The sequence below is a fragment of the Neltuma alba genome, unplaced genomic scaffold, assembly GCF_004799145.2.
Source record: "Neltuma alba isolate B1F8T4 unplaced genomic scaffold, ASM479914v2 tig00011161_pilon, whole genome shotgun sequence".
Taxonomy (NCBI): Eukaryota; Viridiplantae; Streptophyta; class Magnoliopsida; order Fabales; family Fabaceae; genus Neltuma; species Neltuma alba.
In genome coordinates, this window is record NW_021635892.1 from 271582 (window position 1) to 293996 (window position 22415).

The 22415-nt window shown below is 34.0% G+C and overlaps 2 protein-coding genes across 2 annotated transcripts; both read left to right on the top strand.

Annotated features, from left to right (window-relative positions):
- The first annotated feature begins 4989 nt into the window (after positions 1 to 4989).
- On the top strand, positions 4990 to 7761 carry LOC114761996 (geraniol 8-hydroxylase-like). Its single transcript, XM_028951451.1, has 2 exons — positions 4990 to 5913; positions 7141 to 7761. Exons 1-2 carry the CDS (start codon positions 4990 to 4992, stop codon positions 7759 to 7761), a joined length of 1545 nt encoding a protein of 514 aa, XP_028807284.1.
- Positions 7762 to 15856: 8095 nt separating this feature from the next.
- Positions 15857 to 16231, top strand: LOC114761997 (uncharacterized). The gene has a single exon (XM_028951452.1). The coding sequence runs from the start codon at positions 15857 to 15859 to the stop codon at positions 16229 to 16231; it is 375 nt and encodes a 124-aa protein (XP_028807285.1).
- The last annotated feature ends 6184 nt before the right edge of the window (positions 16232 to 22415 follow it).

Here is a 22415-nt window from a genome sequence, read left to right on the forward strand (position 1 = left end):
AGCCTCTTGTGATGTTGCTTTTGTGATAAGACCAACTATTAAGCAGTAAATCGAATGCTCTTCGAATCCTAAATATAAAACTGCGACTTCTTCACTCACTTAGTTTGACAAACACTTTTTTTTTTTGGACAAAACACAAAACACATTATTTATTCCGGTCAAATTATCAAATAATGCCTTTTAAAAAAAGAAGTTTAATTGCATCGCGTGTACAGAATCTCTCACAACCAGTAAAACAAACCGGACTAAGATTATGAGAGACTATCAAATGGGTGGTTGGAAGCTATAGCCTATCAATATGTGCTCTTTATAATACTCCTGTGGGCCATAATTTAAAACCTAATTTGAGAGTTAATATTAGTCTTATATGTAATATATATTTCATAGATTTATCAATTTTTTTTAAATTAACCTTATTGATGTTCTCTTAACAATAATAAAATAAGAAAGAAAGGGAGAAAACTAAAAAAGATGATTAGGATGTTTTAAAAAAATATATATCATATTAACTAATTTAACTAACATCTTTAATCAACTCAAATGATTAATATATCATATTAACTAATTTAACTAACAAGTAAATGAATGGTCAAAAGCTTAAGAGCGGTGTACCGAACACTCTGTCTTGAACCTCTTTATGTAGGCCACGGAGCATCTGAATGTTGGGCACCACACTTATGACAATAAACACAATTAAATCTTCGGTTTCAGACATGGGCACAATAAACAATATTTACACCTTTGGTTATGAATGTTAAAGGCATTCAAAAATTGAATTTCTGGATGCTGGCAAGCATTAATCTATGAAAGATGGTTTTAAGGATTAATGAAGGGATAATGCCAGTTTAAAAACAAACAAAACTTCCCTAATATTCAGTAACCTCTGGCTAATTCAAAAAACTGATAAAGCAAAGGTTTTTTGTTAAGCTCTTTAAGCACAATTTTATAATTCATTTTTGCAAAAGTGTTTTGTAAAAAGTACCCAATGCTGTCTTAACTCATCATGCGCAGGGGAGAATCACCAGTTTTTAACTATTTTTCTCTCCGGTAAAGCGGAGTTGTGCGCGTGAGATCTTCCTTCTTTTTTAGGCCCATTCACTAGCCTAATAATATAAGATAGTATATATACACTTGAGCCCCCTCTCTCTTGAACAATGTGGGACTTCACTTTTGACAAACTCTCTTATATTCACAGCAATATTTTCTTATATAACAATGTGCAGTTATATATATATATATATATATATTCATATAATCTATTTTATACATAATTGGTGGATAAATTTTAGTTTCTAATATAAATGACTTATCATCCCAAGCACTATCATTTGTTATTCCAAGCACTTTTACTAGTCAATGCTTGCACCTTAGGTTGTGACTATCAAAATTTTAGTGACAAAATTTTCATCGCTAATTTCGCCATTAAAAAAATAAGATAAAGCAAGTTTGACCTCTAGAATACATAGAAGTAACGCCATATCTTGACACAAACCCTTAAAATATTAATTCTGTAATCTTTGCAATTTGAATTGTCACAATTCACTGCCAACATTGAATTGTTTATGCACTAAGCTGCATTATTAATCAGCCTATTTTGGAATTAACAAATCGACTGCCTATATAGAAGCTGTCCAACAAATATACACCACAATGACAAATCCACTTTTCATGTTGTCTATTCAAAACAGAGATGAAATGGGAGATACTTACTATGTCCCTTGTTTTTTTTGTCCCCTCATAATAGAGGTAAAAAGTCTGCCAGAATAGAAATAAAAAGTGTCTGCGGTAGTAGTGTATTAAAAAATAATAATAATAATAACATGATCTTTGTCTCCCATGCAACACATTTGTAGAAATAGGAGATTTGGTTTCAATATTAATTTGGCACCCCGAAATTTCACTGCAATACTAGTAGGTTGGCTTATTTTAAGTAATCTTACATATACAAGATAAATATATAGAGGGGGGGAAAATTTGCGTTGGCCAAAAAAAGGTAGATGCTTTGCATTGAAATTCATGATCTTCAACTTTCTTTAATCAGTTTTAATTAAGGATAGATGAAATAACACATAATAGGTGAGAAAAAACAAATACAATTCGGTACATATTGCGGTGCCAGCTTTGTCATGACAATTTCAATTTTCATCCAATGGGCGAATCAGTCAGCTATCAATTATTTAGTTATAAAATGATTTAGTGCATAATTTATTTAATTTTATTCCAAAATTAGCTTTTCATCCTGTTATTTATTTATTTATCATTCACTTGAAATCTAAGGTCAAACTAAGGGGAAAAAAATTAGGTAAAGATGAGTAAAAGCAGCCGAAAGGTGTCTAGTCCTATGGCCTATTGAGGATTATATACGTACGAAATCAATCAAGGATACAATTAACCTAGGGAAAATTTCACTAAGTCCCAAGGAATAAAGAATACAGCAAAAAGGTGTCATAATTAGAAGTCCCAAAGGGACCTAAGCGTAAGAGATTGTAATCTAATAAAAAGTAAAAAGACCTCATACCCCTTGCCAATTCCTTTACTCATTAATACATGCTATACACAGTTGTTAATATAGCTAGTTTAATTGTTAATAGCAACTATGTGGTGCACATTGATATTAGGTGTTCATATATACCGTGACAGTTGTTAATACTTACACCTTAACTTGTCATTTTTATGATGCTAAAAGTCTTGTTAATGTAGGAACTATGTGGTGCACATTGATATTAGGTGTTCATATATACCGTGATAGTTGTTAATAGTTACACCTTAACTTGTCATTTTTATGATGCTAAAAGTCTTGTTAATGTAGGTACCATCACTTGTCATTACAAGCACCCTGGGTTGGTTTTTAAAGTTTTATTTTATTAATTTGATTTGTAGAGTTTCATTTGAAAATTTAATTATGTTTTAGGCAATGAATGCAATGTATACTCTTTAAGTTATATATGATCATTTAAAATGGTTGCATTTTGAATAAGTTAATTATTTTAAAATAATATGAATTGTCATTTGAGTTAAGGGTAAAAAATGCGCATGAAAATATATCAAAAGTTCACTCAATACATGAACTTTTTTTGGGTTCAAATATGCTAGTCAAAGCGTAAAAAAATGTCAATAATGCCAGCACCATTAACGCCCATTTTTTAAGCGGTGGGACTCACTTTTTTTTTAATGAAAGTATCAAAATACCCCCAGTTAAAACAAAAAAAAAGTTGAGTTAAAAATGCCAGTGACTTTATATCAAAAGTTTTACCAACCACTATATAATTTTTAATAAAAGTACCAAAATATCCCCAATCTTGAAGGGCGATAGCATTAGAGTGTGTTAGAGATTATTAATTATAACAAATTTTTATAATTAAAATAAATTGTGTAAAAAATTTTAAGCTTGAATTAAATTGCTGTTTAGGGATAAGTTTTTTATATCCCTAATCTTTTCTTTTAACAGACTTTCCAAGTATCTTTTAAAAATAAGTTATTTGTACCAACCAAATATTCAGTTGTGTGCTTATCCTCTGGTCTATGTTGTACTATCCTAAATTAATTTCTAGTATTTATGTAGGAAAAAATTCAAAAAAATAATAAAATAAAATAAATAATAATATTTTATTATTATAATAAAATAATATATTTTATTTAAAAAATAAGGAAAGAGTCAACAAATACGGTGGAAAGAGATAAAATAAAAGAAGAAGGAAAGTTGGGGATTGGAAAATAGGAGTTGGGAGTTAAGAGAATTTATGAGGGTGCCTAATAAATGTGTGGGGGCCTAATAAATGTGCGGGGCTGTTATTTTAACACTCCCTGCAATCCAATTTTCCTCGGTGCATGAGAGAAAGGGAAAGATAGAATAGTGTGTGTGAAAGAGCGAGAGGCGCATACTAGTAAAGGAGAGGACAAGCTTTGAAAATAATTTAAGTACCTGAAATTACTTCTTTTTATCAAACTTCGTTCATAAATATTTCTTATATATTTTACACTTTCTAATAGTAGTATTATTATAGTGATTAGAGAAAATTTTGAGACCTATATGTGAGATAAGTTTTGAGTTTTGGTAATAGATAATGATAGAAATTTAGAAATAAATGAATTGTTAATTTTAATCTATTTAGTTTTGCCTATTTGTTGGTTTTTAGTACTTAAATTAATTTTTCTAGTTGAAAAATCTGTTATATATGATATATCATATTTTCACCAATTAAAATGAAGTTAAATAATTTATTTGAGGTATTTAACATGTTATTGAGATTTTAATCTGTTTAGTTTTATTTATTTAGTGACTGGAGGTTTTAAAATAATTATTTAACTAAAAAATTTATTATTTATGAAAAAATATATTCATCTATTTAAGACTAATATCTGTCAGAGTGAAAGCATTAAATTTAAAACTTTTCCAACAAATGTGCATCTTGGAATTCAAAGTTGCACTCTCCTCTTTGCGATGGTGCTTACTATCTCAACCAACAATTTATTTACATTTAAAAAATTCACAATTATTTTTTTAAAAAAAACCATAAAAGAGAGATGCTCCACTGTAAAAGCCCTATCATCGTACTTGTGTTCTGCTTTTTAGAAGAGTGGGACCGCCTACTATCTTAACTGACAATTGTTAGTAAACTTACTTTTATTATGACAAGATTTTGAATGTCTAATAATTCTTTTTGCTGTGCTAAACCTCTATATCAGGTATAAATGTTATATTTACCCGGTTTTGCATTTTGTAAGATAAAGACAAATCTATGGTATTGGAACATTCAAATAATCTTAACCGTACCTTTGATTATCAATATATATATATATATATATATCCACATCAAGTGCAAAACTTATTCAATTATATCACCCTGTTAGGCTAGTTACATTAGGGTTGTACCGAACACTATCTTGAAGCTAGCGCCCATCCCTGCCTTCTATATAAAATACTTTTGATTATATCCTTCTTCCATATTCAGAATGAAATCTCTCCCAAATTTCATTCAAAATCTGATGATGGATGCCATAAGCCAGTGGGATCCTTTGACTCTTGTGATCTTTCTTGCTTTATCGGGAATGTTCGCAGTTTCTTGCTATGCATGGGTTTATTTCATCAAACACCATCAGTGCAACACTCCTCCAGGTCCACCAGGCCTTCCCTTGATCGGCAATCTTCTATCTCTCGATCCTGAACTTCACAAACAGTTCACCTCTTTGTCTCAAACCTACGGTCCCATCTTTTCGCTCCGACTCGGCCCCAGATACGGCGTCGTCGTGTCCTCCCCTTCAATCGCTCGTCAAGTGCTCAGAGACCATGACGTCATTTTCGCTAACCATGACGTTCCGGCCGCCGTCAGGGTGGCAACTGAAGGTGCAAGTGACATACTTTGGACCCCTTATGGATCTGAGTGGCGAATGCTGAGGAAAGTGTTTGTGCAGTGGATGGTCAGCAACTACACCTTAGATTCCGTCCACATGCTTCGTCGCAAGGAGGTTCGGAAAATGGTGGGCTATCTATACGGTCGGGTCGGGTTTCAAGTGAATATTGGGGAGCAGATGTTTTTAACGGTGTTGAACGTGATCACTAGCATGATATGGGGCGGAACGGTGGAAGAAGGCGGTGATGAGAGGGCCATTGTGGGAGCAGAGTTAAGGAAAGTGGTGGCGGACTTCACGGAGCTGTTGGGTAAGCCGAACATATCGGACTTCTTTCCTGGGTTGGTGAAGTTTGGCTTGCAGGGAGTGGAGAAACAGATGGGTTCTTTGGTTCAGCGGTTTGACCAGATCTTCGAGAAGATACTCAGGCAGAGATTAAAGATGAACAAGGAGAGTGGCAACAAAGAAGATAGTAAAGATTTTTTGGACTTCTTGTTGAAACTGAAGGACGATGAAAATGCCAAGCTACCACTCACCATGGCACACATTAAGGGCCTCCTCATGGTATATCTTTCTTTCGCAAGGAGGTTCGGAAAATGGTGGGCTATCTATACGGTCGGGTCGGGTTTCAAGTGAATATTGGGGAGCAGATGTTTTTAACGGTGTTGAACGTGATCACTAGCATGATATGGGGCGGAACGGTGGAAGAAGGCGGTGATGAGAGGGCCATTGTGGGAGCAGAGTTAAGGAAAGTGGTGGCGGACTTCACGGAGCTGTTGGGTAAGCCGAACATATCGGACTTCTTTCCTGGGTTGGTGAAGTTTGGCTTGCAGGGAGTGGAGAAACAGATGGGTTCTTTGGTTCAGCGGTTTGACCAGATCTTCGAGAAGATACTCAGGCAGAGATTAAAGATGAACAAGGAGAGTGGCAACAAAGAAGATAGTAGCGGTTTGACCAGATTTCGAGAAGATACTTCTTGGCAGAGATTAAAGATGAACAAGGAGAGTGGCAAAAAGAAGATAAAAGATTTTTGGACTTCTTGTTGAAAATGAAAATGCCAAGCTACCACTCACCATGGCACACATTAAGGGCCTCCTCATGGTATATCTTTCTTTTACCTTTTAACTTTTCCGCATATTTAAGCATAAGAAATATTTGAAATGTTTTATTTATCTAAATAATATGCCTACTTATATAAGTTCAAACAATTTTACAGCAAAAAATGTATTTGTAAAAGATTGACTAGGGCTAGTAATACAAACCAACCTGCGACGACTTATAGGTCTAACGATGCAGATTAAAAAGGCTCATTTTACTGACGGTTTAGCAAATCCAACCCATATTACTAGTTCTAAGATTGACTAAACAAATATACTTCTTCAAACTTTGAGTATATGTAAATAAATTCTTTAAAATTTAAGCCACTTGCATAAAATTAATGAATAAAATAAATAGTACATAGGAATTATCAGTATAAATGTGGAAGTTCATAAAGGTTTATGGTAAAGTTTCAAAGGTCGTTAGAGAGTTTATTTTACATACAAACATAACACACAGTTTAGAGAGCTTTATATAATTGAGCCTTAATATTACTATAAAATATTGGCAATTAAGTCTTAAATATTGTAGCTTTTATCCCAAACCTTGTGTGATGCATGAAAAGATATGTCCTACACTATAAACATAAAATCTATTTAGCAAGTAAATCATTAATACACAGTCATGCACGCAGACTAGGGTGGAGATAGTTTAATTAATTGATTACCAATTATTTGTTATGTGAAAATTAAGGACATGGTGGTGGGCGGAACTGACACATCAGCTAACACAATGGAGTTTGCAATGGCTGAGATTATGTCCAATCCAGATGTGATGAAGAGAATCCGACAAGAACTAGAAAGTGTTGCGGGACAAGACAACGTTGTAGAAGAGTCTCATATTCACAAGCTTCCTTACTTGCTCGCAGTTGTAAAAGAAACTATGAGGTTGTACCCAGTCGTTCCACTGTTAGTTCCTCATTGTCCAAGTGAAACAATCACTGTAGGAGGCTACAAAATCCCAAAAGGCTCTCGTGTGTTCGTGAATGTGTGGGCAATACATAGAGACCCTTCTGTTTATGATAATCCTTTGGACTTTAATCCCTCCAGGTTCTTAGATTCAAAACCGGATTTTAGAGGAAATGACTTTAGGTATTTACCATTTGGGTCTGGACGAAGAATCTGTGCAGGAATAACTCTGGCTGAGAAGAACTTGTTGTATTCTCTTGCAATACTAATGCATTCATTTGATTGGAAAGTGCCTCCAGGCCAAAAGTTGGATATATCTGAGAAGTTTGGTACTGTGCTGAAGAAGAAAACACCTCTAGTTGCCATTCCTACACCACGATTATCCAATCCAGCTCTTTATGAGTGATTCAAGGTAAGCAGAGAATCTTGTTTACGTGAGCATACTTACGATCTTGTTTACGTGAGCATACTTACAAATTTATCAATATTTTATAAATATTTAATTAATTTTATATATAAAAGATAAATCTTGCCATAAAATCCACTAATGTCATTTTTTATTTTGCAGGATATGTAAAGGAGAATATTTAAAAAGAAAATATAAAAATTAACAAAAAGAGGGGGAAAAAAACAGAGTAAGAAGGAGTAGTAAACGCCGCGGCGCTAGGCAAATTAAAGAAGCAATTAATGAAGAAGACGAGGAATGCAAAAATAGGTTCAATGTGTTATAAATATTATAACATGTGGATGTCCATCTCCTCTTCTTCCTCTTCCTCTTCCTCTCAACTTCATCATCAACTCCCACTACTTCCACTAGGCATTAATTTTCCACTACTCCATTACCTTTGCACTATGGCTTTAATCTTGTAACTCCCCCCACTCATATTCATATGGTTTATTGTCTACTATCTATCATTTAAGTACAAATGTAACTTATGTGTAAGACTATGCCTATAAATAAGGCATGTTATTGTATTGTGATGCAAGTGAAGCAAGTGAAGGAATACAATATCATTCTCTCATTTTCTTGTCTACTTCTCTTCTCTAATCTACTTTCATTGTTGGTTAATTTCATAGCACAATGGAATATATAGTACATATATATACACACACATATATAAGAAGCACCAATAACACATGTGTGCGCATATTCGTTGTCCATTTGCATCGCGAGAGAGAGAGAGAGAGCTCAGATACGTCCTCAAATGCGGTGATGACATAGAATTAAAAAGAAGAAAACGGGTGGCGTGGATGGAGGAAGCTTAGGGTTCTGAGATGCGAAAGATCAGCGTCACGGACAAAAATTCAGCAAGTTTCTCCTTTATTTTCTTTTCTTTTCCATATCTTTTATTTTATGCTCATTGGGCTCTTATTTTATTTATGAGAATGTTCAATATATGTAGTTAAAAACTTCACTTTGGATTATTGTACACTACCTGTGATTAGCGATGGAATCGAATCATTGCTAATTCTTCTATCACTAATTGAATTAGTGAAGGAATTTTTCCATTGTTAATCTATTGCTAACTAGTGATGGAAAATTTCTGTCACAAATTATTGACGCAAAATTATGTCACTAATTCGTCACTAATGCAATTTTTTTAAAAAAAACTAAAATGTCACGTGATGCCTTTACTAGCCACCACATTATCACCGATGACAGACCAACCGCCCTCCACACTGATGTAGACCCAATAGGAACTTGTCCTATAAAACCCAAAAATTACAAAGTAAGCAACGAGTAGCAGAAGTAATTAAGAAATAAAATAAGAAGAATGAGAAAAGAAATAAGTGATCTTGAAACTAGAAACCCAATGAATATGCATTCCAGAAAACATTGAGTAAATAAAACTAAGCATCCAAAGGAAACAATGGCTCAAGAACTCCAAATGTAACAAGTACTAGAGTAGATCGCTCTCTTGTGCTATCTAACATTCTATTAAAAATACGTAACCAACAAGTAAAAACTTGTCAAAAGAAAATTCTTACTCATAAATTCATAATTGATCTACTCAAAAAGCATACATAGGAGGAGTATTTATTATTCAATAAACTGACTCCAACCAGAACTCTTAACTTACTAAGACTTTTCTAAATATCCTAAGTTAATTTAAAAACCCAAATGAATTAGGATAGATAATGATAGATATGGTTAAAAGATAAATAAAAATATTAGATTATTTAGATAATCTAATTTGTGTGAAAAGGTCTACTAGATAATGAATTAATTAATGAAGGGCATGAAGGACATGTATGGAAGGATATTATATTATTTAAGATAATCTAATCCACGAATTGATAGGGATTAATGGTCAACAAAAATATTTTAAATTTGGATAAATCAAATCATGGAAGACAATCTGAGTATAGGATATAGAATCAAATTATGAAAGATAATCTGATTTGCGTGAGGATAATATCTGAGGCTTTTAAACTAAAAGATTAGTTACATAATAATAAATCCTCATATGCCACTAATGATTAAATGACACCTAAACACTAATTAATGACTCTTGACTCATGGCCTTATTAGGAAAACAAAAAATCACAAATAAATAGAAAAGTTGCTTAAACAAAATAAACAGACTCTGGCTAGATTCATCTTCAAGTAATGCTTTTTGGGCCTAAATATCCAAAACATTATTCCTCCTCAAAACAAAGTACTTGAACGAAGGACCTTGTGTGTGCGCACATATCTTGACTAGTTGAGATGTAATAAACCTGTTGAAGTTTTATTCAAAATTAAATATATATATATAGATATATATAAATATTTTTTTACCCAAACAATTATATATACATGTACATTATTAAAAACTAAAAATTAACTTTATGATCATTTTAATTTTAACTAATTTTATGGGGAAATAATTTTTAAATATTTGTTTTACTATTTATTTATAATTTTTCATTTTTCAAAAAAAATATCTTTAACATACTATTAATTTCTAATGAAACTAATTTTGAATTTTAAATAATAAATAATTTTTTCATAAATATATTTTTTAAATTTAACTTTTTCAATTAACATTGGTAAGATATATAATTTAATTATCTATGTATTATATTACATTATTTTATATTATCTATATTTGTTTTATATATTTGATGAAAACCATTTATAATTAGTAAAAAAATCTAATTATTCAAAAAATAACTAGTATACTAAAATCTAATAAATTAGTCTATATAAAAAATTAAATGATTTGAATATATTATAATAAACAACATTCTCCTACTTATATGTGTATCATATATAATCTCTGCTTTTAAAATTTTTTTGTAGATACTATGTATTTTTACGTTTAAGACCAAAATCAATCTATATCATGAGTTACTAATTATATCATGATTAAATTTCATTATTTAATGATTGAAATTCAAAATTCACTTCAATATTAGTTTGATTTATAATCATAAATTGAGGTGCTCATATAAATATATTTTTCAGTTTTGAATTTCTCTCATGTATTATATCTTTCAATACATTATATATAATAGAATTATTGCTTTCTTATATCAATTTGTACAAGAAATTTATTAATATTCTTATCATATTTATTTAATTATTATTAATAATCAAGAAGAATCGATTTTAATGAAACATAAACAAATTTTCTAAGAAATTGTCTTCCTGTCTTAGTATGTATATAATGATGAGATGAATGATGATGATACATTTATTAACACTGACTCCACAAATATATCAATTTATTTTGCAATTGAAATTATTATAGTTCTAATTATGTTACTATATAAATTGTTGTAGGATTATAATCTAAAATAATGAAATTTAAGATTAGCGACGTAATAGACTTAGTGACAAAATTAGTGACAAAAATTTTCATGGCAAACAATTTAGCATGGAAATTAGTGACAAATTTTTCTATTTGCTTAAAATTTTATAATTAAAATTATTGAAAGAATTAGTGATGAAAATTTTTGATGAAGAAATTCTGTCACCAAATATTTATCGACAAATTTTTTGATGGATTAGCAATAGAATTTAGCGGCATTTATTTCATTGCTAATTCATTACTAAATTTAGCGACAAAATAATTTTTTATCACTGATTTCATCATTAATAACTTGTTTTTTTTTTTTGTAGTGGTAGTTTAATTATGAATCAGTGATTGATAAAATATTAGAGGAATTGGATAGTGGTGAGTAATCAATCTTTATATGATCTTGGGTGGTAAAAGGCTAGGGTTAGTGTGGACTTGGGAAGGCAAAAAATCTACTTTTCATTTACTACTTGAGAGAATATTGCATGTTACCTTTGATTTTTAATATAAAAGTTAGATAACTAATTTGAAAAGCAGAATGATTAGTAAGGATATTTTTTATGACAGTGCTTACACTTTATGGGAGAAAAAGAATTCCAACCACTGCTAAAGTTGCTTTAGTTGATACTACCTATATTTATAGTAATGCTCTGACTGGTGCTATCCTAGCCACTCTTAGCAACGGTAGTGTTATTCTTACCATGACTCCATATTTCAACATAAAACTCTCATATTCAACTTTGACGGATAGATTAAAGGTCCAGGTCCAGATAGTTGGAACAGATCAAGAGCCCAGAGCTATCGCAGCAACTCTTCATCATCAAATTATCTACAGACTCCCGAATCATTCTCTTGATCTCCATTTTCCAAATTCTACTAGAGATGCTCTTTATGTGGTTTCTGATAGAGTTGATGATACTTCCATATCCAGATTCCTCGACAGATCCCTAAAGAAGAACTTGCTCAGTTGATGCCTCTTAAATGGATCACTAATTATGAAAGGCAATTTCATGGTGTTCAAAGGGATGTCCATACTTCTACTCCTCAGACAGAAAAAGGCTTCCAGATGGCACAATCAAAATTGTCTTCTCAAAGCCAGGCCAAGAAGGTCCTTCTATTCCTTCCAAACATATTTTGTCAATCATCCTGGCCTATGTTCCATCCAAGTCCTCCAATTGCTTGGGTAGATAAAAATGCCAAACCATGTTATGTGTCTTAGATAAATGGTCATTTTATCTAGGATCATGCATCAGAAGAATGTGATCCTGATTGTGAATGCGATACACCTTATTAGTGGGAAGCATCAGACGATGAAGATGAACCTGGATGGTCTTATCCCATAAGATATGCAGTAAAGAAGAAAAAGGAGAAGAAAATCCATGCATCTCCTGGTTTCCATAAGAATCATAGTCATCACTATGATGATGATGCTGATGATGCTGATGATCATGGCCCAAAGCAGAGAGCTAGAAATTGGAAAGTTCCTATTCTTTCTGTTTCTTCGAATGAATTATCATTGTATGATTTACTTAAAGAAACAGCTCATGGAAATCTCCTTCCTAAGAGAAGGCCAGATCCAACAATTTCTATTATTCAACAACCCATTTCGTGCATAGCAATGATAGATCCTTATGAGTAGGATTTCCCTCCGCTTGAAAGAAGAACCAACAGAGAAACAAAGGTTTTAGCAAGACCTTTCTCAGTCCCAACAGAAATTTCTCCTACTAGTGAAGCTAGACCAGTCTTAGCAACAAAAGAAGTTCTTAACTGGTAGACTCAGAATGCAATTAGTCAGAACAGAACCTTGACAAAGATTGACTCAAAGCTTGACTTGTTAACTCTCAGAACTGATACTTTGACAAGCAGACTTGATCAAATCTCTGATCAGGTCAAATAACTTTATATGACCTTATCTTCTTAGGCTTATCAACTGGATGCAAATTTGAAGCCGTTTATCGAAAAAGGGTACATTAGACCAGAATTTACCAGAAAAGAGCAAGAACTGTCACAGATTTGAAAGGATTAACAAATAATCGAGCTAGATATTGCAAAGGATCATTTTCAAACCATCTATGACCCTTATCCCTTAGCCTTCTAGTTTTCAAATTCTTACCTATCCAACCTCACTTGTCTCTTATCCAAAAGAGTCTGATTACAATAAGGTTTTCAAAATGTCTTATCCCATTTTAAGAAAGTTGAGAAAAAGCCTCAACCAACTTTTCCACTAGTGCAACCAACTCTTCTTCCTAGACCTTCAATAAGGCCACTTTATTTTCCTTCATTTGAAAAACCGTTTCAGCCATCATACTTATACGCTAAAGATCAATCATTATCTGATGACGGCTCAAAAACCAAAACTAATCCTTCCACTGAATATAATTCTAGCTCTGACTCTGAGACATATCATGCTGATATCTCCATAGTAGCAATGGTCCAACCAGATCCTACAGTTGAAGATCCCTCTGACAAAGAACTATTTGTCTCAAATCCATCTGAGCCTAAAAGAATAGATTACAAGCCAACTACAGGTCTATGGTTTACTTTTGATGACCTTCAATTCCTCCAGAACAATGGAGAGACAAACTCCATGAGTTTGGAGCATGGATTGATTTGCAGCTCGCCAGACATGATACAAATCTTGGGGAAGTTCTCACAGAATTCCTCTTAAGATTGATGGGAATATTAAGAGAATAGTTCCAAAGCCTTAGTATTAGAAAATAACGACAGCCAGAGTTGATAATGTAGAAACTCTCTTGGGACTTGGTCACAAAGAATTCATTGGTGATTTTCAGATTATTGATAAAAGGCATCGCTAAGGATATTTTGAGATCAATTGTTGTTCTTTGGATAAAAGAGACTTGCAGAAACATTTCCAAAGAATGTTTGAGAAATACTATGTGCTAGGAGGAGCCAATGATGTCAATCTCAGGCATACTTTTATTGCCTCTCTCCCAGATGAACAACAACCAGAACTTCATAGAGCTATTAATGCACTTCATAAAAATATGACTGATTTCTATAGGAGAAATCTACCAGCTAGCATTAGCAATTGTAGATAAGCTCTATGAACAACAAAAGTTTTTCAAAGGAATGCTGAAGGACAATCAAAACTAAAGCCTACTTGCAAGAAATCTTATCTGAAGATAAAGTGCAAAGATCATAAAGATTGCTCTTGTTCTACCAAGAGAAAATCTCATTATCGTCGCTTCAGATATTAAAGGGCTCATATTCTAGAAGAAGATTGAAGAAGCCTTTTCTAAGATATTTCAAGAAGCACAGACCTCATTCAAAGAAGTCTGATAAATGCTATCTATGCAGAAAGAAAGGACATTTTGCAAAGAATTGTCCTAACAAGACAAAAAGAGATATGAAGATATTGCAACAGTTGCAGACTATTCTAACAATCAATAAAGATGAAGATATTGAATTTGATATTAAAGAACAAGATGTTCAAGATGAAAAAACACAATATGTTCTTCCTTTCTCTAAAGATAAAACAACTAACTCTGAATCTTCATCCCAAGAGGGTGATGATCACCAAGAGTATTTATGCTCCCTTAAACAAACTATCTATACCCTCCAAGAGAATCCATCTTCTCTTGGTTCTCCTTCTTCTCAGCCAGAACACAATAAAGCCATTCCCAAACCAAATGTCAAAGTCCATATCCTTCCAGGAGATGTGAAAAACCAATTCCTGTTATTGGTTTCATTGATACTGGAGCTTGCAGAACCATCATGAACCCTAATATTCTTCCTTCTGAAGAACGGATTCCTTGCGATCAAAATTTTATCATTGCAGATTCAAATTTATTCAAGATTGAATGGATTATAAGAAGAAATATTGGTATCCAATTCTTTTCAGGATGTGTTCTATGGATGAAAGTTCTTGAAAGTGATTACTTGGGAAAGATATCCTTATTGGATTTGATACTTATTATCATACTATGAATCTTCAGGTATTGCTTAGAGGAATTAGATATAAAAATTTCTTTAGTACATATACTAAAGTTCTTAGTTTGTTTGAAATTCAACAAGCACCACTAGGATATGAAGGCATTCAAGATCATCTTCTTAAGTTTTGTGCTGAAAGTCATCAACAATTCTCTCATCCATCTCTATTATGGAAAAATCAAGAGTTTTTTTTAAAAAATCAAACTCCCCTTCAAGAAGAATAAAGATATCAATCCCACAAAAGCTTCTCATCTAGGAATGAATCTAGAAGATCTTAAACGTGCTAAGGAAGAATGTTTTGCACTTCTCAAACAATGTCTCATTGAGCCAACAAAATCTGATTCGGCTTGCCAAGCATTCTATGTTGAAAAAAAGATTAGAAATCAAAAGAGAGAAGAAAAGGTTAGTTATTGATTATAAACCCCTTAATATTTTTCTCCAAAATGACAAATTTCCTCTACCAAATCCTAGTTCACTTACAATCCATTTTAAAGATGCTAAGATCTTTTCTAAGTTTGATCGGGTTTTTAGTAATTGGGTATTCACCCAAAAGATCACTCTAAAATTGCTTTTTATATTCCAAATGCCCAATATCAGTGGATTGTTATGCCATTTGGGCTTAAAGTCGCCCTATCACTATTTCTAAAAGCCATGACCAGAATCTTTGAACTTATGCTTGATAAGCTTCTCATTTATATCGATGACCTATTGCTTTTCTCAAAAGATAAAAATTCCCATAAACTTTTATTAACCCAGTTTGGGAAAATGATTGAAAAATATGAGATTATGTTGTCAGCAAAGAAAGGAGAAATAGGTGTCAGAAGCATAGAATTTCTCAAAATGAATTTTGAAAATGGTCAGTATTATCCTAGACCACATATTGCAGAAGAATTGCTCAAATTTGCAGAAGAGAATCTCACAACAAAGCAAATTCAGCAACTTTTGGGGATTGCCAATTATCTTAGGGATATTATCTCTCATGTGTCTAATCACACCAGCCAGCTATCCAAACTTCTAAAAAAGCATCCTCCTGTGTGGGGAACAGACTATACTTTAGCTGTCCAAATTCTCAAAAGAATTGCACAGCATCCACCTCCTTTAAAGATTCTTGACAAGGGATTGCGCACTACTATAAAATGAGAAATACTTGATGCTAAATACTTGACGGTTATAACACAAAACCGTCAAATATGGTGTGGCGGAAGAAAACTTGACGGTTTTAAGAGAAATCGTCAAGTTTCCTTTGATAATACTTGACGGTTTTTTCTTTCATGATACTTGACGGTTATATTATAACAGTCAAGTATTATTATAGAAACTTGACGGCTCCTTGTTAAACCATCAAGTTTTATAATACTTGACGGTTTTTCATTATAACCGTCAAATATTCTATTAAAATACTTGACAGTTATAATGAAAAACTGTCAAGTATTATGTTTTAAAACCCCCATTTCTATTCATTTTGCTCTACCGGGTTTGAAATTTCTAGCGCCTCTTCTAGTTCCTAACCTGTACCCAGACATCGCAACTCTCTAAACTATCATCCCTACCTCATTTTTGGTCTTTCGCTTTGTTTTTATTGATCATCCTTCATCATCGTCCCTCTCTGTGTCCTCCTTCGTCATTGAGGCATCCTCCAGCATTGTCATTGTCGCACATTGTTTTCTAGATTTTACAGCTTCAGGTTAGTCCCTCTTCGCGTCCTCCTTCGTCACTCGCTCCCCTTATTTCTTTTAGTGGCTCCTTTGAAATGATTATAGTTGAAAGAGGATGATAGGATGAGCAATTATTTTTGCTCTATTATAGTTGTTCTATTCAGCCGAATGGGTTTTTTCACATTTTGATAGTTTTGGGTTTAGGGTCTTTTCAATTTCTGTTTTAGCAATAAATTGTTTGCTAAATTATCAAAATTGTTAATGTTTCAATTTTGGTTTCTGTAATTGAAATTGACTGAGGCTATATGTTTTATGTTTTTGAATGTTAATTAATTTGTATGTTGTTATATATTGAAATTGCCTTACTGCTAGTTTTCTGCTTAATTAATACTTCGTTTAAAGTTAAATAGAAGGCATAAAGCCTGGGGAATGCTAAGTTATAAGTTGTTGTGCTGCCAAATTTTTTTGAAATGGAATAGTACATCAGTAGTAGTAGAATATTTTTCAAACTGAAGTGAAAGTGAATTTTTGTTGAATTACTAGTTGCTAACAACTAGAATTACTAATTGTTAACAAGTAGAATTAAAAAGGGATAAATGTGATCAATAATGCCTCATGTGTTGACTTTCTATTTTTGTTTAATTCTCACAATATCTTTGAGTCACTGATCACATTTTCCTCTAAATGATTCATCTTAGTCGAGGAACATGGGCAAGGAATGGATGTCTGCCAATCATTTATCAAAGGAATATTGGGATGGGATAGAAGATTTTATTAAGTTTGCGATTGAGCACGCTGATGATCGCAGCAGGATTATTTGCCCCTATCTTAAGTGTTGCCTTCTGAAGTGGGTTTCTCCATCCAATTGTGAGAGCCACTTAATTATCAATGGAATTGATCAAAGTTACAAGTGTTGGACAAAGCATGGAGAGACAAGAGCTGCGAGTAATAGTAGTCGAGGGCATAGTGAAAGCTGTGGATCATCTAATCTTGACATGAGTACATGTGAAGCTGATCGTCTTGAGGAGATGACAAATGCAATTGAACGGGAACTTGACGATTGTCCTGAAATGTTTGACAGATTGAAGTGTGATGCTGAGACACCTCTATATGAAGGTTGTACTGATTTCACAAAATTATCTGCAGTGTTCAAACTGTATAATTTGAAAGCAAGAAATGGGTGGAGTGACACGAGCTTCACAGAATTGCTGTTGCTTGTTAAACAAATGCTACCAAAAGAAAATGAACTTCCAAGCAAAACGTATGATGCAAAGCAAGTGTTGCGCTTTGCCGGCCTTAGCGATGAGAAGATACATGCTTGCTCCAACGATTGCATTTTGTTTAGGAAGGAGTATAAGTCACTAACTGAGTGTCCTAAGTGTAATGCATCGCGCTACCAAGAGAATGGGAAGAGCCTGAAGAAGGCATTATAGTATTTTCCCATTGTGCCAAGATTCAGACGTTTGTATAGTAATGTAGAATATGCGAGAAATTTAAGGTGGCATGCAGATGAAAGGGTTAAAGATGGCATGCTTCGCCATCCTGCTGATTCTCCAGAATGGAAGAAGTTTGATATTGAGTATCCTGAATTCAGAAAAGAAGATAGAAATCTACGCCTTGCATTAGCCACTAACGGGATGAACCCGTATGGTATGCAAAGCAGTACCCATAGCACATGGCCAGTGATTTTATTTATATATAACCTTCCTCTGTGGCTATGCATGAAATGCAAGTATTCAATAATGTCTATGATAATCTCTGGGCCAAGGCAACTGGGAAATGACATAGATATATATCTAGCTCTATTAATTGAAGACTTGAAAGTATTGTGGGAGAATGGAGTTGATGTATATGATGCATATAAGGAAGAAACATTCAAGTTGAGAGCTATGTTATTTGGCACAATTAACGACTTTCCTGTGTATGGCAATCTCTCAGGGTATAGCATTAAAGGGCAACTTGGTTGTCCCATTTGTGAAGAGAGCACAGATTCCATAAGGTTGAAGCATGGAATGAAAAATTCATATATGGGACATTGTAGATAGTTGCATCATGATCATCCTTACCGGCGATTCAAAAAATATTTCAATGGGAATTCAGAAGAAGGTAAGGCACCTACACCGTTGATTGGGGAGGATGTATTTCAAAAGGTGAAAGGTATAGATTGTGAATTTGGAAAACCTTTCGCGAAGTATGTTGGGACAAGTGGGTGGAAGAAGAGGTCTATTTTCTTTATACTGTCGTATTGGATAACCCTGAATGTGAGACATATTCTTGATGCTATGCATATTGAGAAAAACGTATGTGAAAGTCTATTTGGCACATTACTCCATATTCCCGGGAAGACCAATAATGGCATAAATGCCAGGCTAGACATGGTTGAAATGGGGATAAGGGAGGAATTGGCACCAGAGGATAAGGGAACTCATACATTTCTTCGTCTGGCAGCTCACACACTTTCTAGAAAAGAGAAAAGTAGTTTTTGTGAGTTTCTTGCTTCAGTAAAAGTGCCGGAAGGTTACTCTTCTGACATTAGTAACCTTGTTTCAATGAAGGATTTGAAGTTAAAAGGTTTAAAATCTCATGACTGCCATGTCTTAATGGAAAACTTTATTCCAGTAGCAATACAGGCTATTTCTTGCCTGATAAGGTGTGAGTTACGATCACGAAGTTATGTTTCTGCTTTAAGTCTCTTTGCAACAAACTGATTAATCCCAGTAAATTGCCAAGATTGCAAACCCGAATCATAGTTACATTATGCGAACTTGAAATGTATTTTGCCCCGGCCTTTTTTGACATTATGGTCCTTTAACCATCCACTTAGTTAGAGAGGTCCAACTGTGTGGCCCAGTGTATTTAAGATGGATGTACCCAGTTGAGCGTTACATGAAAATATTGAAAGGGTATGTAAAAAATCGAAGTCGGCCAGAGGGTTGTACCGTAGAATGATATATTTGTGAAGAGGCCACTGAATTTTATACCCATTACTTAAAAAATGCAAGTGATATTGGGGTTCTAATGTCTCGTCGTGAGGGAAGGACAGATGGAGAAGGGATTATGGGAAAGAAAGTTGTAACTATTTCAAACCAATAGTGAGAGCAGGCACATCTATATGTATTGCACAACTCTGAAGAGATTGAGGACCATGTGGATGAGCATATTGATGAGCTAAAGACGGATAATCCCAATAAACTTGAAAGTTGGTACACTAAAACACACAATAAACAATTTACAGCACGGTTGAGAGAGCAGGTGTGTGGCAAGTATAATAATGATCCTAATTCTGTTTCGAAGAAATTAAAGTTGTTGGCAGATGGATCGAGAAAACATGTGATTTCTTTCACAAGCTACCTTATCAATGGGTTCACTTTCTATACTAAATAGCAAGATGATCAGAGTAAATAGCAAAATAGTGGTGTAACTCTTGTAGCTAGTACCATACATATATCGAGTGCCAAAGATAAAAATCCTATCTATACATGTATGTCATACTTTGGAGTGATTGAGGATATTTGGGAGTTGGATTACATTGAATTCAGAGTTCCGGTATTTGGTTGCAAGTGGGTAGATAATAATAATGCATTAAGGATTGATGACTTAAGGTTCATACAATTGAATTTGAATAAGGAAGGATACAAGGAAGAGCCATTCATTCTGGCTTCTTAGGCTACACAAGTGTTTTATGTCCCTAACCCGGCTACTAAAGGATGGTCTATTGTTTTGTTGACTAATAAAATGAATATTGAAGAGACGGGGTATGAAGACAATACAGTTGAAGATGATCCATTTAAAGGTACATCACTTGATTCTCATTTAAATGAAGATCAATCCATGTACGTCAGGCACGATCACAATGACGGAATATGGATTTCAAAGAGGGGGAAAGTGTTTCGTAAGAAGATCAAAACAATTCAAACCACAAAGAATATGCAAAAACATAAGAGTAGAAAAAGAAAAAGATCTTCTTAAACATGCATGTAAATTCTCTTATTATTTTCTTTGATTCTTTTATTTGTTTTAATTTTGTTCAAGTCAATTTCGTCATTAATGACTTTATTTTCATTTAATAGATTCTGATTCATTTTGTTTAATTGAATTTCATTGCAGATGGCAGACGATAGCGGATCTAGCACCGATAATCCATCTCAGCCGAGAGATGCCTCTGACCAGGAGAGACAGTTGCAAGACGAGACAGCACGCATACAAAAGGGCCTTTGTGTCATGCAAGAGGTCGTGAAAGCTCGAATAGAAGGAAAGAAATTTGCCGTATAGTAGAATAAGAAAGGACAAGCTGTACGGTCAAATAAATTTATCAACTATATTGGGGTAGTGGCACGAAGCATCGTGCCCATTACAGTATAGCACTAGAGGAGGGTTGATCGTTCAGTGCGAGACGCTATTTAGACAGATGTATCGGTAATATATTATAACAACTTAAATTTTGTTTTTTTACAAGCTGCGTGACACTAATATGTTGTTTTATATGTTTTGCAGTCTACATTTGATATAGATGAGAGCAGGAAGAAGTTTGTGGAGGGGAAGGCTGGGAGGGCACTGCGCTCTTTTTGATACTTTATGACACACAAGTACTTGAAGGATCCTTCCATAGCCACGAGTCCGAGGTTCCTAGCTTGATACGGGACTTGGTCAAACCAGAGGATTGGGCTGCTTTTGTGACGTCCCGTCGTGATAGTCAATTTCAAGTAATAATCCTCGCTCTTTTCGATATTAAATAGTCCATTTTGTTTAATCTATATACTGTTTAATTGTGAATCTATTTTGTTTTTGCAAGAATTAAGTGCCCAAAATAAGAAAAGGGTAAAGAAGAATGAGTATCCCTACCAAAAGGGGTGCTTGGGTTATGCGGGTCTCGAGCAAGAGGTGACTCAGAAGGAGGGATCAAATGTCACTGTATCTCGTTAGATGCTGTGGGCATTGGCCAGGCAAAATAAAGATGGCCAAATTGATAATCCTCGCGTTAAGGAGGTCGTGGACAGGATGGCGAGTATTATTCTAAATTAAATAATCCTCACGTTATTGTCAAATATCTTTAAGTATAAATAACTATGTCAATGCTTGTTGCACATGAGAGTTTGTCTCAGGAAGTTTCACAGGGGGCATATTCTGCAGATGACCAGGATATATTGAGGAGGGCATTGGGGATTCCTGACCATTCTGGTCTTCTTAGGGGCGTCAGTTATGGAGTCACTAAGAGGGATTATTTTGGGTACTGACAAAAGCCCTTTTTATCGTGCACGCCTTCCTCTGCTAAGTTCATGGAGCTGAAAGAAGAAACACGCAGGTTAAAGGAGCAAGTTAAAGCGCAAGCGCTCCTAATCGAACAGTTGATCAAGAATCAAGCACCACAGCGGGCTCCGAATCTCAGCCCAAGTGGCAAAGACATCTGTACATTCCCCTTGCTATCCAAGGTGTAATACTTGTGTTTATACAATTACATTCAATTATTTATATATCTAGTTAACTTGTCTCTCATGTTAAATCAGGGTGAAGCGGACGTTCAGTGTATAGCAGATAGCCCTAAACATCACACTGTTGCAACGGGCCACATGTTCAATTTACTGGGAGAGAGTATGATTCATAATGTGCCTCTCCCTGCTAATCATGCGAGGGTGCAGTTGAACACTGCTATTGATGCGAATTATGCCCTC

Coding starts and splice junctions, on each gene's coding strand:
- LOC114761996 (XM_028951451.1), top strand. CDS start 4,990: ATGGATGCCATAAGCCAGTGGGATCCTTTGACTCTTGTGATCTTTCTT. Junction 5,914..7,140: donor ACATTAAGGGCCTCCTCATG/GTATATCTTTCT, acceptor GTGAAAATTAAG/GACATGGTGGTGGGCGGAAC.
- LOC114761997 (XM_028951452.1), top strand. CDS start 15,857: ATGATTGAAAAATATGAGATTATGTTGTCAGCAAAGAAAGGAGAAATA.